Source organism: Magallana gigas, chromosome 2, assembly GCF_963853765.1.
Source record: "Magallana gigas chromosome 2, xbMagGiga1.1, whole genome shotgun sequence".
NCBI lineage: Eukaryota > Metazoa > Mollusca > Bivalvia > Ostreida > Ostreidae > Magallana > Magallana gigas.
The window spans coordinates 45,928,259-45,945,238 of NC_088854.1; the positions used below are offsets into that span (position 1 = coordinate 45,928,259).

The 16,980-nt window shown below is 33.2% G+C and overlaps 1 protein-coding gene and 1 long non-coding RNA gene across 2 annotated transcripts; one reads left to right on the forward strand and one right to left on the reverse strand.

The window, feature by feature from the left end:
• The first annotated feature begins 441 nt into the window (after positions 1 to 441).
• Positions 442 to 7,052, forward strand: LOC109617473 (putative uncharacterized protein ENSP00000383309). The gene is made up of 10 exons (XM_066076832.1): positions 442 to 601; positions 852 to 2,797; positions 3,053 to 3,248; positions 3,407 to 3,523; positions 3,622 to 3,675; positions 3,785 to 4,807; positions 4,929 to 5,098; positions 5,972 to 6,036; positions 6,165 to 6,259; positions 6,759 to 7,052. The coding sequence occupies exons 3-10, from the start codon at positions 3,053 to 3,055 to the stop codon at positions 6,875 to 6,877; spliced, it is 1,839 nt and encodes a 612-aa protein (XP_065932904.1). The 5' UTR covers positions 442 to 601; positions 852 to 2,797; the 3' UTR covers positions 6,878 to 7,052.
• Positions 7,053 to 13,707: 6,655 nt separating this feature from the next.
• LOC136273047 (uncharacterized) lies at positions 13,708 to 16,629 on the reverse strand. The gene is made up of 2 exons (XR_010711187.1): positions 15,009 to 16,629; positions 13,708 to 14,636 (listed from the first exon to the last, which is right to left on the reverse strand). It is a non-coding gene; the product is annotated as an uncharacterized lncRNA (long non-coding RNA).
• Between the last annotated feature and the right edge of the window lie 351 nt (positions 16,630 to 16,980).

A 16,980-nucleotide genomic window follows, 5' to 3' on the forward strand; every position in this document is an offset into this window, starting at 1 on the left:
AAGCCATTTTGAACGCCATTCCAAACTTGAGACCGTGCATGAGGAGCAGCATTTATAAATTCTACATCGACCTTTAATACAAGGACATTTTGGATTTCATCCTCTAAAATAGTAAAGTAAGTGTTTCTTTCAATTATATAATGCATGTTGTATAATGTTTTTATTTTTTTCCAAGCTAGAAAAAAATGCTTAACCGCATGGCGCGTGTTTTTGAATTCACCACTAACGAACAGAGAATGCATGTAAAAATTGATCGATCTCTAACTTACATTAGTCTAATAATATCAAAGTATTGTTAGCCTTGAAAATGTCTTTAAGTTTTTGGTGTTTTTTGTGGTGTTTTTATTTTTATTTTTCACCACTAACGTTAGTAATGTTATGTACGATAGTTCACACGTATCACGAATGACTCTTTGGACGAGTTAACTAAGAGAATTTCCGTTTTACGTACAAGTTAACAGAAGAGTGAAACTATAAATAGAATTGGGATTTTATTGTTGTCGTTGATCTTTGGTCTCCAACATAACGATGCAAGTTTTAATACTCAATAAGTGTACCCAGGCAACTGATCGAAGCCGTTTTGTAATACAGTATATAGAAAGTAATAATCTTATCTGTTACCTTCGATGGTCTTTAAAGGAAAACAATAAATCCTTTAACACTAACAGTCCATATTCAATTCACAGTATTGAAGACAGTACTTTAGGCCTAGTATATAAGTATTTATATTTGTAATGATTATGATGTTAATATTAACTCAAAGTGATGATATTATTTATAATGGTTAATCAATACAAACAATAGAAACAAAAACTAGCTGCACGTGCATGTATTTTTTTGTTCTATTTAAGACATGGCCTATCTCAGAAACTGGAGACGGTACAATACATTTGTTCATGCGCTTGCACAATCAAGCAGCAGTGAAAATGATGTTGAAAATCAACTGCAGGCAGTTGGGGGCCAGCAGACAACTCCTGAAAGGTACACCTCCTCTGTGCAGTCAGATTCTGGGGAAGATCAGCAACAGCAGCACATTAATGAACCAGCAGATTATGACAGTGATTCTTCCATGTCCGTTGTTTTAACAAGTGATGAAGATAATGAAAATGAGCCTGAGGAATGTTTACCATCACAAATTGCAGAATGGGCTACAAAGTTTAAATGCACTAGATCATGCATTAATCATATACTTGAAATTTTTAGAAAGCAAGGCCACAGAGTACCAAAAGATGCACGTACTTTACTTCAGACACCTCAAAGTATTGATATCATTAGAAAATGTGGTGGCAATTATTATTATTTTGGGCTGCTATCAGGACTTACGAAAACTGTGTCATTACATCCAAATCATTTTGAAGATGAAAACTCAATTAAACTTTCATTTAACATCGATGGAGTACCATTATTTAAGTCTTCCTCGGTACAATTTTGGCCAATCCTATGCAGTGTCAATAGTTTTGAACCATTTATTGTTGCTTTGTTCTGTGGAACAAAGAAACCAGACTCAGTTGAGGAGTATTTGCTGGACTTTGTTGAAGAACTTTGTAATGTTGAAAATACTGGGTTTCAATTGAATGATAAACATTTTGCTGTGATCATTGACTCATTTATTTGTGATGCTCCTGCAAGGTCATTTTTGAAATGTACTAAAGGACACAATGCATACTTTGGATGCGATAGATGCACAATTAAAGGTGTATGGCGTGGACGTGTTGTTTTTGAACAACCAGACGGCATGAATATGCCGGAAAAGAGAACTAAAGAAGATTTCAATGAATTGCAGTATACTGATTATCAATTAAAGAGGTCACCTTTAGTTGATATTGGTATCGATTGTATCAAATCGTTTCCGCTTGATTATATGCATCTTGTGTGTCTTGGTGTGATGAAAAGAATTTTGATGTTTTTAAAATCAGGACCACGAGAGTGCAAGCTATCCCATCTGCAAATAGAATTACTTTCGGACAAACTTGTTGCTCTGAATGGGAAAATGCCTCGAGAATTCGCAAGACAGCCACGTTCGCTTGAGGTTCTCGATCGATGGAAGGCAACAGAGTACAGGCAATGCATTCTATACACTGGCCCACTTATTTTCCGCAACATAATGCATGACCAAATGTATCAACATTTCCTAGCTCTAACGGTTGCCATGTCAATATTACTTGACTCCAGAGATGCTTCTAGGAATCACTACCTGAATTATGCAAAAGAATTGCTTGAATACTTTGTCAAGAAAGCACCCCAGATATACGGAGAGACATTTACTACCTACAACATTCACTCTCTTGTACACATAAGTGATGATGTTAAAAATTATGGTGTTTCACTAAATGAACTAAGTGCCTTTAGATTTGAAAACTATCTTCAAAAGTTAAAGAAATTTGTGAAGAAAGCACAAAATCCTATTGCTCAAGTTGCTAAACGGTTGTTTGAACTGGAAAGAACTACTGTCAAACCATGGATGAATGTTTCAACAACCTATCTTTCCACAAAAAGAAAAGACAGTTGTTTACTTTTAAAAGATCAGTCGTTTGCATTTTTGCAAGAAAAAAGAGAAAATGGAGAATTGATATGCAAAGTTGTTTCACAACAGAGACTGGAAAATTTATTTATTAATCCATGTGAATCGAAATTAATAAATGTTGCCGTTGTGAAAAACACAACATTGCAGAGGCATGGACGGGAAAAAATAATCAGAAAGCATGACATAGATAGAAAAGTTGCATGTTTGCCTTATGATGGGAAATATGTGCTGTTTCCTTTGCTGCATGGAATTGAAAGGCAATATTAGGATAAGGTTGGTTTTTAGCACTATCAAGTATTGTAAAGAGAGATATATATTGCTAAATTAGTTCTACCGGTAATTGTAATTTCTTTAATACTGAATTGGTGACTTTATAATAAAATATATGTCAGATAATAATTTTTTTTTAAACATTACAACTCAAAGAACTCTTTTCTTGTGACATTGATGACAAAAAACAAACTATGTTATTTATTGAAAAAATAATATGTTTAAGCATTTTGCTTAATTTTGATTTTTTAAATTAAGATGGACAAGAAGTGGGTAAGAGCTGTGTGGAGAGAGGATGAAAAAGAGATGGAGCTTGCCATACCCAGTGTATGGGTTGAAGGAAATCGCATAAGATGGCCAAATACATCAAATGCAAAATCTGCACTCAAAGAATGCAAGAAACCTGCTGACAAATGGCTTTCATTTGATCTGATAAAGATCAAGTTTTCATCAGGTAACTTCTTAATTTATTGATAAGAAACCGAGTAATTTATGTTTGAAGATGTAAAAAATGTAGGGAAGTCAACAAAGTTAACAAAGAATTTTTTGTATACATTTCTCATCAAGTCAATTGTACCTTCTCTTCATGCATTGTTTTTCTTTTAAATAAAGACGACTATCGAGAATGTGAGGACTATGATGAGACGACAGCGGTGGAATCTGAGTGTGACTCAGAACCAGTAATGAAAAGGAAACCAAAAAAGAAGGTCATGAGTGACTTTATTATGGGTGAGCTTGCAATTTATCTACACACTTGAAGATTCTTTTATTTGTTATTTACTTTGATATTTTGATTAATGAAATATATATAAATTTTGTTTAATTAGATTCTGCTGAAGACAATTCATCAATAAAAATGCAGAAGAAGTTACCTGTAGCAGGTTAGATATTGTTATGCAAATATATATCCAGATATAAAAGAGGACAATTTATTATGGTAATTCCTTTTTTTTTTGGAGCATTTTCCAACAATTTGATATTATACTTCAGCACCAGTTATGCCGCCAAAACCACCCCAAAAAATCTCTTCTAAAAAAAACCAAGACCAGTCATCACTTCAGTCGTCCAGGTCTCGATCACCTTCACCTTCTACTAGAGATGAAATGGAAACCAGACGTAGCAGGTCTATTACACCAAGCAAGTCCTGGGCTAGTTCAAACAGTCGGGAGAGCTCGATGAATAGGTCGATGTCACCAAGAAGTCCCATTCGCTCAACACAAAGGTCCAGAATTTCAACATCCAGAAGTCCAATTCGCTCAACACAAAGGTCCAGAATTTCAACATCCAGAAGTCCAATTCGCTCAACACAAAGGTCCAGAATTTCAACATCCAGAAGTCCAATTCGCTCAACACAAAGGCCCAGAATTTCAACACCCAGAAGTCCAATTCGCTCAACACAAAGACCCAGAATTTCAACATCCAGAAGTCCAATTCGCTCAACACAAAGGCCCAGAATTTCAACATCCAGAAGTCCAATTCGCTCAACACAAAGGTCCAGAATTTCAACATCCAGAAGTCCAATTCGCTCAACACAAAGGCCCAGAATTTCAACATCCAGAAGTCCAATTCGCTCAACACAAAGGCCCAGAATTTCAACATCCAGAAGTCCAATTCGCTCAACACAAAGGCCCAGAATTTCAACACCCAGAAGTCCAATTCGCTCAACACAAAGGCCAAGAATTTCAACATCCAGAAGTCCAATTCGCTCAACACAAAGGTCACGAATCTCAAGGTCCAGGAGTCCTGTTCACTCTTTGAACAGCTCAAGATTTTCAAGATCAAAAAGCAGAGACAGGCATCACAATAGGTCAAGGCACTCTATGTCACAAAGCAGTGAAAGGTCAACCCTGAGAAGAGAAAGCCCAAAAAGACTTAACAAAGGATCTGAACATTCCAGGAGCTATGATAGGCCTTGTAGCAGGTTAAGTGTAGAGAGCACCCCAACACTTCCATCTCTTTCTAAGCGAAAGCAGCATCAGTCCTCAACAGACTCCTTTCCCATGACCGAAGAAAGTGAGTACAGTTAGATGTGTTACAAATTTTCAATTCAAGGGACCTTTTATGAGACTAGAATTTTTGCTTATGATGCCTTGGGTGTTAAATGTTTAATACTTAGTTATATTCTGTTTCACAGGATTTCAGAGAAGAGTCCTCTACCTTCTTGTTGAAATAAGAGACCTTCTTAAGAGTCCAGTAACAACAGCTTCAAATACAGAAGACGTTGATCTTGTTACCATAGACTCAGAAGAAGGATTTGAAGCCTTAGACAGAAGACTTGAAAACAGGGACTTTAAAGCCAGCTTTGTAAGTAATTGAAAATAAATGTAAATTGTCATGTTTCGTGTAGAATTATGTTGTATTTTTATATACATACTATACATAATGGGCCTGCCTTATGTGCCAGCGGGCAAGAAGAGGTTAGGTGAGGTGAGGTGAATATACATAAACTCTAAATTCTTGATCAAATGAGGGGAATTATTCTTCAAGTTAAATCACAAGAAGTAACCCTCAAAGATTTTCTCTAACAGTCAGGAATTATTACAAAAAAAATTAAACCTTTGGTGCTGGACTCAGGTTTTTTATTCTCTTGATATGACACAAAATGACTGAAATGCAGAATTAAAATTAGAAATTGTGTATAGAATGAATATAATGTTCTCCTTTATTATACATTTGAGCATTGAATCATTATTTTATGAAAGATATTGTATCATAACAATAGCGGTGTGTGCATACAAATTTTCATAAATAACTAATGCGCATTATAAAATTTGTATGCACACACCGCTGCAGTTATGAGACTATATCTTTCAAAAAATAATGATTTAAAGCTTATATTTACATTTTTCTAACTTCTTGCTTTGTCTGCAAATGTGATTTATATGTCAAAATTTCTATTTTATTCTAAGGATAAATTCAAATTAATGGAATAGCCATTGTAACAGCCACAAGCGTGAACTTTGATTCTCGCTTGTGACGTTGCATTTTACAGCGTTCAAAGTTTGTTATGTCACGGTTAAACTCGTCATTTTAACCTTTGAGTTCCGTTTGTGTGTTACGGTCTTATTACTTCAGTATCTTTTCACACACTTTACATGCAAAAAATATTTGGAATGTAAATTTATATATTGCAGTAACACTACAAAGTATGAATGAAAATGAACAATTGCATTTCAGAAATTCTTGCTTCAAAAGATTGGAGGTACAGATGGTACTGACCACATGAAGAAAGCAATGTTAAGGTAAATAAAGAATGATGTTACTGAATAATTAAAGATCATTTATTGAAAAAATCAATGTATGACATTGTATTCAGAGTGATATGAAATACTAAGTATTTGAAGTATGACATATTTCAATTTATTTTCAGAACTATGACAAACTCGTACATGGCTGGTCTAAACATGAAGGGAAAACGGGGAAAGAAAGCTTTTGGTTCCTCCCAACTCTACCTCCTTATAAAAGGTAAAATGTTTTCTGATTTTTACTACTGTCAAATTTCTCATTTGTAGTACATGTAGATTGAAACAATTAAAACATAATTTGATTAGTTGGTGCAGACGCAGAGTACTGTAGATTCCTCATTTTTCATGATTACTTCATTTTGCGATTCAATTATTTAATGCATCAAATTGCTAGAACATATAATTTTTATCATATATATTCATTAAATTTACACCTGCCAAAAATTAATAGGGAGATCATAAAATCCGCGAGATGTGCTTTTGGCAATTTTACATGGATATTAATTCCTTGTGTTTAATTAGGAATCTACAGTATACATCTATTTAAAAATGGTGTGTTATCTTTATGGCAATCTTATTGAAATTAGATCCCGTGATCTGCAAGGAAAAAGCCACTGGAGCAGATCAAAGGATCCAATTTTGGTTGAATTGTCTTTATGTAAAGAAAAAAATATATACAGAGGAACATATATTATAAAGCACCTTTATGTCTGTTTCAGAAACTGTATTGACATCTCATACACAGTATACAGAATCAAAATTCAATGAAGATTTGGCTAAATTCCTAAAATATGCCCCGGAGCGTGTGGGAGGAGGTGGAAGAAGGAGAAGAGATTGACTGTTTTTCACGTTCACTTGACCAGAACTAATGATTTTACTCTTTTTCATCTTCTTAAACTAATGTTTTTGTGAAAAGCTGGCTACAGATGTGAGCTAGGTTATCCATCAGTGATTTTAAGCGATACTTTCAATTTATTTAACTGTTTCTCTCTTGAATAAATTGATTAATGATATTTGTTCTGGTGTCATGTTGTTCATAAAATAATTTGAGGCAAAATGATTCACTGCAATTAGCGAAAAAAAATCAGTGTTCAAGGTCAAACAGTTGTAGCATTTCAACCAAATATCAACTAAATTTAAACGTTGTAACAACGTCAGAAGACGTTAAATCAACGTTGAAACAACGTCAGATATCAACGTTGAATCAACGTCAAAATTTCAACGTCCATTCAACTTTCATATTCAACCAAAATTCAACGTCATTTCAACGTTGAGGCATGACGTTGTTTCAACGTTGAATCAACGTTAGAATGCCTGCTGGGCCATTACTTGGTTTTTGTTTTAATTGGGGGAACTCAAATGTGTTGTTGAGATCTGTATTCAATTTCCAATTTCTCTTTGTTGATGTATTTTTTAAGTTTTCTACTTCTTTTCAAATTCGGTTTACTTTATACAAGAGACTAACTCTGTTCATCTTTGTATATTCGACTTTCAATTTGTCGCAGACTTCATCGTGTAAGCATTTCACTGCTCTGTGATGATCTTCTTCAGTATTCCCTCTTCTTTATCTTCTCTTTCCATTGATAAATCTCATTTATTGTCCTGATATCCTTTATATTCAATTTCTCTTTGGTGGAGTATTTTTAAGTTGTCTATTTCTTTTCTTATTCTGCTAAAAATCTTCTTCTCAAAAACTATTAGGCAAGGAAAGCTCAAATTTGAGTGGAAGCATCCTCAGGTTGTGTGGATTCAAGTTTATTCAAATCATAGTCCCTGGGGGGTAGGGTGGGGCCACAAGAGGGGGATCAAGTTTTACATAGGAATATATAGAAAAAATCTTTAAAAATCTACTTCTCAAAAACTATTAGGCCAGAAAAATCTCAAATTAAAATGGAAGCATCCTCAGGTAGTGTAGATTCAAGTTTTCTCAAATCATAGTCCCTGGGGGAAGGGTGGGCCACAAGAGGGGGGTCAAGTTTTACATAGGAATATATAAAGAAAATCTTTAAAAATCTTCTTGTCAAAAACGATTAGGCCAGGAAAGCTCAAATTTGAGTGGAAGCATCCTCAAATAGTGTAGATTCAAGTTTGTTCAAATCATGGTCCCTGGGAGTAGGGTGGGGCCACAATTGGGGGATAAATTTTTATACAGGAATATATAGAGAAAATCTATATAAAAAAATCTTTTAAAAACTATTTGGCCAAGAAAGCTCAAATTGGCGTGTAACTATCCTCAGATAATGTAGATTCAAGTTTGTTCAAATCATGGGCCCCGGGGGGTAGGGCAGGCCACAATGGGGGATAAATTTTTATATATAGAGAAAATCTTTTAAAATCTTTTTCTCATAAACTATTAGCCCAGGAAAGCTCAAATTTGAGTGGAAGCATCCTCAGATAGTGTAGATTCAAGTTTGTTCAATTGTCCCTAGGGGTAGATTGGGGCCACAATTGGGGGATAAATTTTTATACAGGAATATATAGAGAAAATCAATTAAAAAAAATCTTTTAAAAACTATTTGGCCAAGAAAGCTCAAATTGGCGTGTAACTATCCTCAGATAATGTAGATTCAAGTTTGTTCAAATCAAGGTCCCTGGGGGTAGGGCGGGTCACAATGGGGGATAAATTTTTATATATAGAGAAAATCTTTAAAAATCTTCTTCTCAAAACTATTAAGCCAGGAAAGCCCAAATTTGAGTGGAAGCATCCCCAGTTCGTATAGATTCAAGTTTGTTTAAATAATAGTCCAGGGTTAGGGTGAGGCCACAATGGGGGATGACTTTTTACATAGGAATATATAGAGAAAATCTTTAAAAATATTCTGGGAAAGTTTTCGGTCCAAAACTCAGTACTTAGTGTGAAAGCACAGGTTATGCAGCTTTAAGTTTGATTTAACCATGATTCCCTAGAGAAAAGTGGGGCCACGAAATGGGGGGGGGGGGGTTATATAGGAATAGAGAAAAATCTTCTTAGAGGTACAACAACAAAAGGGGCTTGGTATTTACCAAAAAAAAAAAGGTGGATAAAAATTGGCAGATTTTCAAATTTTTTTTAGCAAGATCTACTGTACTTAGTTGTCAAGATATTTTGATACTGTAATGCTAATTTGATCAGAATTAAGGCAATTGTTGATCAGGTGAGCGATGTGGCCCCTGGGCCTTTTGTTTGTAAATGTTGATTTGTTTTTTATACTTTTCAATTTCTCTTTTTTTTTTTTTTATAATTTCTCCATCTCCTCCCTGATCTTATCCTCACTCTCCCAGATCCCAACTTTTCTCATATCCTCTATTGTTTTATCTGTTTCAGTTCCTTTCCTCTCCTTCTTCTCCTTGCTTCTTTTTCTTTCCGTTTAAAATCTATTTTTTCTCAAGGTTCTTTCTGTTTCTCTCTGTCTTTCTTTAAAAAAAACATGTTTTCTGATCATGCAGTGTTTATAATGACTTCATTATTCTGTTTGCATGTTCGCATATAGAAATATAATAGAACTTTCAATACTATTTAAAGATGTTGTCCCATTAGCCTTCCAAGACAACCATTTTTGTTTAACATAACTGGCATTCTGGTAAATAAATCACAGTAATATTAAGATATTTTCCATCTCTTTAAAATTCTTTTAACAGTTTAGCAACTTATCTTTTAAAACAAAACATAAACGCACTATAAAAATACAAGTCGGGTCATCAGATTTACGTAAGTTTTCAGTAAAAAAAAAAGAACTTTTAAAAAATAAAAAATACTAAAATATATATTGTGCATAAAAAAGTACCAGTAGCATTATAAAACATTACAATAAAACAATTCCCTCAAATATTAACAATAGAAATATTTTCAACACCCTGGGTTTTTTTTTTCATATAAACCTGTAATATGTTGGGATCACCTGTCCCATCTTCGTAAAATAGTTTTGAGACGGATTTTAAAAGAAACAAAATTAAAGGCTCTCTTAACGAATGGGTACTTAGTATACCCAGCAAATTTAAAACACAAATCTTACTCAATATTAAAAATTACTTCAATGCATACATCAGAAATCTAAAAGAAGGAGCAGAATGGTCAATATCTCTAGCTAAAATATCATTCACTTTCTGCTAGGTCGCACTTCTGAGCAATGAAACATTATTTAAGATATTCTAACATTTCAAACTTGAAAACATCTTATTATGTCTGCAGTTTTCTTCATAAGGTGTGTGGTGACAATACTCTGCTCTGAAATGGTCTCCTTCAGCATTCCATCTCCTTTATCTTCTCTCTCCTTAGATAAATCTCATTTGTTGTCCTGATATCCACTTCCATCTTGATTTTTGTTTTAATTAGTATTTCAAAGATTTTGTTGAGGTATTTGTTCAATTTGTCTGGCTATTGGTACTTTGCGGAACGGAACGGAACGGAACGGAACCAGTTAAGAGGCCCCAAAAGGGGAAACAATATTTTTTTTAAACGTCATTATTTCAATTTAACTTATCGTAAATGGAAGATTGTTTTACAAATTTTGCTGTTTTAATGAACTGTGTATTACATAAAATATGCTACTCATTGCTCTATAAGTCAATACACGCTTCTTTCCCGAGAAAACCTAAAGTCACTAGTTGTTTTATGATGTTTGATTGACACTGTAAATATAAAGTTGAGGTTTAAACCAAACTCAAATAATCTGTGTGTGTAAAGTCGATGAAAATTACTTAAGTAATCTTTCTTCTGAATAGATTTCTTCTGGTTCCGTTCCGTTCCGCAAAATACCATTACCCGTGTGGATATTGGTATTTAACGGAACGGAACGGAACCGTTTAAAAATTTTGAAATAAAGGAAAACATCATAACAACTACTAGCTGTTTGTTTATTTCTATGTTCTTTTGAGATAAATGAAGCAAATCATTTCATCAATTCAAACATCTTGCATATGTGCATATCACTCCTGTGTTGTGTACAGCTATAACTTTTATTTCATCTATGATACTACATTACTTACACGGATGATATTACTAGTTTGTTCATCAAGCTAGCAATAACGCAATGTGTATCCCATATTACGTAGAATTCTAAAATATAACGAGCACATTCGCAAGGAAAAAGTTTAATATTCATCACTTACCTTCCGTCTGAACAATTTTCTTCTGGTTCCGTTCCGTTCCGCAAAATACCATTACCCGTGTGGATATTGGTATTTAACGGAACGGAACGGAATCTTTCAAACTTTTTAAATAATGGAAAATATCATAACAACTACTCACCGTTCCTTGAATTTTTTATCAGATTCTTTAAAGATGAATGAGTCTATCAATCAAATCAATTCAGTCATCTTGTGTATTTGCTGATTATTAATTTCAGCGTCTGTGTGCGTGTGCTGCATACAACAACAACTCTGTTTTCATTTTTTTTATCAATTTCATATCATTGTCACGGCAGAACTAACTAGTTGGTTAATTAAGCTAGCAAAAACACAATGCTTATATCAAGTAGAATTCATATTATACCAAGATCATTCGCAGCGCAGGGATACTATCGATAAAAATACTTGATAGTCTTATTTGAAATAAATTTGAATGAATGATGATATAACAAATGTTGTTACCATACTTATAAATAATTTTCTTCTGGTTCCGTTCCGTTCCGCAAAATACCATTACCCGTGTGGATATTGGTATTTAACGGAACGGAACGGAACCGTTTAAAATTTTTGAAATATAAAATATATCATAACAACAACTAGCTGTTTGTTTATTTCTATGTTATTTTGAGATAAATGAAGCAAACCAACAAATCATTTCATCAATTCAAACATCTTGCATATGTGCATATCACTCCTGTGTTGTGTACAGCTATAACTTTTATTTCATCTTTGATACTACATTACTTACACGGATGATATTACTAGTTTGTTCATCAAGCTAGCAATAACGCAATGTGTATCCCATATTACGTAGAATTCTAAAATATAACGAGCACATTCGCAAGGAAAAAGTTTAATATTCATCACTTACCTTCCGTCTGAACAATTTTCTTCTGGTTCCGTTCCGTTCCGCAAAATACCATTACCCGTGTGGATATTGGTATTTAACGGAACGGAACGGAATCTTTCAAATTTTTTATAATATGAAAAATATCATAACAAGCACGGCATTTATTCAATCTATAACGAACATGTATTTGTTACGGGAGTTTACGGGAGATTAAACGAGTTTGTTTATCAAATTAACAATATACAATGTTTACATCCAGTAGAATTTTATATTATATCAAACATATTCTGAGGGATAGTATTATTTCCAAAAATAATTGATGGCTTTATTTGTAATACATTAAAATAGATATTAATATAAGAATATGGATTCCATACTTATTAATAATTTTCTCACGATTCCGTTCCGTTCCGCAAAATACCAATACCCGTGTGGATATTGGTATTTAACGGAACGGAACGGAATCTTTTTTTTTTAAAGCCATCTCAGGGCTTTGTTCGTACGATCAGTTTTATAATAGAGATTAACTGCCACTGATCATGGCTAAATATACATTTACATGCTTTATATGTTAAAAATATAATGTGCACATTAAATGGATTGCATGTCACTGAATTTTCATATCCATGATACAGCAAGAGACAGATTATCATAATGTTGATTAAATGTGCTTAATCATGTGTCTCTGTATTCCGCTTGTAAGTTTGTGTTACTAATCAGTGCAGTCTAATTGCAACTTCTCGGGCCTTCCCGACAGGCTCGGAAAAAACATGAATGCATTAACATTACCGGATGTTAGAATTTTATACAAAATGGAGTTGCTTCCCATTTAAATAAGGATAGACTAAACAGCCTTGTGTGTCGTTTTTCGTGGTATAGTTTAGGATATATCGTTGGCTTTAATGAAGTCTATGTCAGGTCTCAACAGATCATAGATTGCATGTGTTGTATTTATATCAAGATTTATAAAAATGGATGTTACCATGTACGCCTATCTAATACTTTCAATTGTGTCAATTTCAACTGTTACCCTCCAAAACAGGACTATTTATTTTTTTATACTGAATGTTTTAAAGGGGCATGGTCACGATTTTGGTCAAATTTTATTTTTCTGTTTTTATTATTTACAGTGCTTTATGAATGCATTTCTAATAATCACATGAAATTTGGGTGCCCGTCGGTGAGTTTTAAGCAAGATACAGGGCTCGCAATTCTTCATAATGTAAACAAGGCTCGTGCCCTGTTTTTGTTTACATAGGTTCAATATACCAGTAAAAAATCTTTTTCAAGCTGATTTGTCTATATTCTTATTTATTTTAAGCATAAATAATCAGTTCCTAACGATTAACACATTCATTTTAGGTCTAAAACTGGAATTTTCACTTCAACAAAATGTAAACACAAGCTTTGTTTCCATTGCGAGGAATTGTAAGCTCTGTAACTCGCTTATTAGTCAACAAATGACACTAAAATTTTGATTGTCTATTAAAAATGCCTTTCTGAAGCATTATAAACATTAAAATCGAAAAAATAATTTTTGACCAAAATCGTGACCATGCCCCTTTAATTTTAGAGAACATTTTACTGCTTCTACATAGAAATGACGAGAATTATACAGCAAACCGTACGCGTATGTAACAATTTGTGTGTTACCCGTTGCCAAGGGAGTTGCTAATGCTGAGGGTAATATAACGGATTATCAACTGCGTCTAAACCAATCAGATTTCAGTATTTTTTTTTATTCGAACTTTCATGTACAAGTTATTCACATCATCTTATATATTTAGTTTTACAGTGCATACACATCATATATTCACTTCATTTGAGATTTAGAATATAAGTATAATATAGACACAGTCACATAACGAAGATAAAAAAGCACATGTACAGACAAGTGTATACACCGACAGACAGACGTATATATGCACAAACAATCTCGAAAACTTGCTTTCAGAAATTAACATAGAATTATAATAAAACAAAATATTCGGAAATGTATTTATTGGCCAATAAATCTCTCATCGACCGTAGAAACTAAAATATACATATAAAGACAAATGAATTCAAAGCACAAATCACACACCAACGCTAGATCAATCACAACGACAACTGATTACCCTTATGGCACGTCATACTATTACTTATTAGGTTAGTTACTGACTCACTACGCCTCGCTTTCGATAAGTTTGGCAAGTATCTAGTACATTTCGGAAAGATGTGTTTATTATGCAGCGTACAGATGTAGTCAGACGATAGGAATAAGTAATTTTAACATTCTACAACCTATATATCGTCAGAAATCGTTGGAGAAACGGAAGAACTTGTTTAAAACATAGCTTGAAATGAGGACCCCCTATAAATCCAAAATGGCGAGTGTCGTCCCTTTACTTTTTTTAATGTACATTGAATACACTTTTTTAACATGATTGAAACGGGGGGTTTCGGTGAATTTATTTATTGCAATACACAAAAATACACATAAGATTACCAATTTTAATCAATTTTTTCTTCGGGAACAAATAATTAGGATATTCACTATCCAACAACCAAGCCCCTGTGATTAAAGTATTCTCGTGCAAAATGTGACATAAAGTAAGCATTAAAGATTTTAATTGACTGATAACTGCAATGCGATAAGAATCTGTAATAAACAAAATACAAATGAAAATGACAGGTATTGGTTTCCATAGAAAAATAATTCAATAAACCTTTCACATAGAATTAAGTAATGCAACATATCTTAAATATATTCTATAAATAAATTCATTAATTGAATAGAAAATAATGAGTTAAAACCGTAATCAATTGACTTTATTAAACTGACTACGTAATTATCAAGTTCAAAATGTAATGTTTGTCGACGAAATGGCGCACCATACTTGAAGCACATGGTAAACTAAAATCCATCGGTAACAAGAATATGCAAAACTAAGCATAGTTGACAATAAAGACAGAGGTAAATTACATCACTAGAAGATTAATAATACATAATTATAACAGTCAAAACACTTACACAGTGGAATTCAAGGCTTACAAAAAACTGTAGTAATCGAGCGTTTAGAAATATGGCGCAGTACTCCACCCATAAACAAACAAGTCGTACACAAAATCTTTCGTACAAAATACATGTAGTAATCAAAATAAGATATGCACAAGACATAACAGAAATAAAAGTTAACGTTGTACACAAGATAAGCACACAAGATATTTATAATTTTATATTAATGAAATGGTTTGTTAGCTTGCTTCTTATATCCCAAAATGATGTTTTGATATTTTCCATTATTTTTTTTTAAGATTCCGTTCCGTTCCGTTAAATACCAATATCCACACGGGTAATGGTATTTTGCGGAACGGAACGGAACGGAATCATAAGAAAATTATTCAAAAGTTTCGTAACAACATTTGTTATATCATTATTCATTTCAATGTATAACAAACAAGCTATAGGTTAGCTTTTTAAAAAGAAAGTTAAGAAAGTCAGCCAGCGGAATATTATTTTTGGTCAAACGTGAATACACAATCTATTAAAATACGGGTAATGTAGTTTTCAGAAGAATGATAATAGGCAAGTGTATTTTTAGTTTGCACGCTTATTTTCATGTCTGTATGCATATGTGCGGAGAGAAGCTTATATATTATAGCAATGTACTTACATTGTACGATTGCAAATCTACTTATTACTTAAAATTGTAATTTGCAAGATTGCACTCTGAATTTCATGGTCCTGTCGCAAACTACTGCCGATGCATTTTCTCTCCAATCTCACTAAGCTGATTCCGAAGACCCCGGCCCGTGAACGCAGACGATACTTATGGGCAGTCTTTCAAGATATATATCCAGTTTGACCTAGACTCTTCGAGTTTCTCTAACAAGGACTGTCTAATTCCTTCCCAGAATTTTAATTTACGGAAGCGCAATTGAAGTTTAATCCCAACTTAATAAGTCAGCCCACTCATAAGGCTATCAAGTATTTATTTTTAAAAATGATTATAACCCTGCAAATGGATTTGATATAAACTTTGACTTGATGTAAACATTGTCTTTCGCTAGCTTGATTAACCAACTAGCTAATTCTTCCTAAAAAAATCAAATAATTCATTATATAATGAATAAATGTTGCCTTTGTAAAAATATGTTTCACATTTTAAAAAGTTTGAAAGATTCCGTTCCGTTCCGTTAAATACCAATATCCACACGGGTAATGGTATTTTGCGGAACGGAACGGAACCAGAAGAAAATTGTTCAGACGGAAGGTAAGTGATGAATATTAAACTTTTTCCTTGCGAATGTGTTCGTTATATGTTAGAATTCTACGTAATATGGGATACACATTGCGTTATAAACTAGTAATATCATCCGTGTAAGTAATGTAGTATCATAGATGAAATAAAAGTTATAGCTGTACTCAACACAGGAGTGATATGCACATATGCAAGATGTTTGAATTGATGAAATGATTTGTTGGTTTGCTTCATTTATCTCAAAATAACATAGAAATAAACAAACAGCTAGTAGTTGTTATGATATATCTTATATTTCAAAATTTTTAAACGGTTCCGTTCCGTTCCGTTAAATACCAATATCCACACGGGTAATGGTATTTTGCGGAACGGAACGGAACCAGAAGTAAATTATTTATAAGTATGGTAACAACATTTGTTACATTATCATTCATTCAAATTTATTTCAAATAAGACTATCAAGTATTTTTATCGATATTATCCCTGCGCTGCGAATGATCTTGGTATAATATGAATTCTACTTGATATAAGCATTATGTTTTTGCTAGCTTAATTAACCAACTAGTTAGTTCTGCCGTGACAATGATATGAAATTGATAAAAAAAAAAACAAAAACAGAGTTGTTGTTGTATGCAGCACACGCACACAAACGCTGAAATTAATAATCAGCAAATACACAAGATGACTGAATTGATTTGATTGATAGACTCATTCATCTTTAAAGAATCTGATAAAAAAAAT

What these genes read in the sequence shown, in the direction of transcription:
- LOC109617473 (XM_066076832.1), top strand. Translation starts at nt 3,053, where the DNA reads ATGGACAAGAAGTGGGTAAGAGCTGTGTGGAGAGAGGATGAAAAAGAG. An exon ending in AAAGATCAAGTTTTCATCAG is followed by an intron (nt 3,249 to 3,406) that starts GTAACTTCTTAA and finishes TTTTAAATAAAG; the next exon opens with ACGACTATCGAGAATGTGAG. An exon ending in GAAGAAGTTACCTGTAGCAG is followed by an intron (nt 3,676 to 3,784) that starts GTTAGATATTGT and finishes ATTATACTTCAG; the next exon opens with CACCAGTTATGCCGCCAAAA.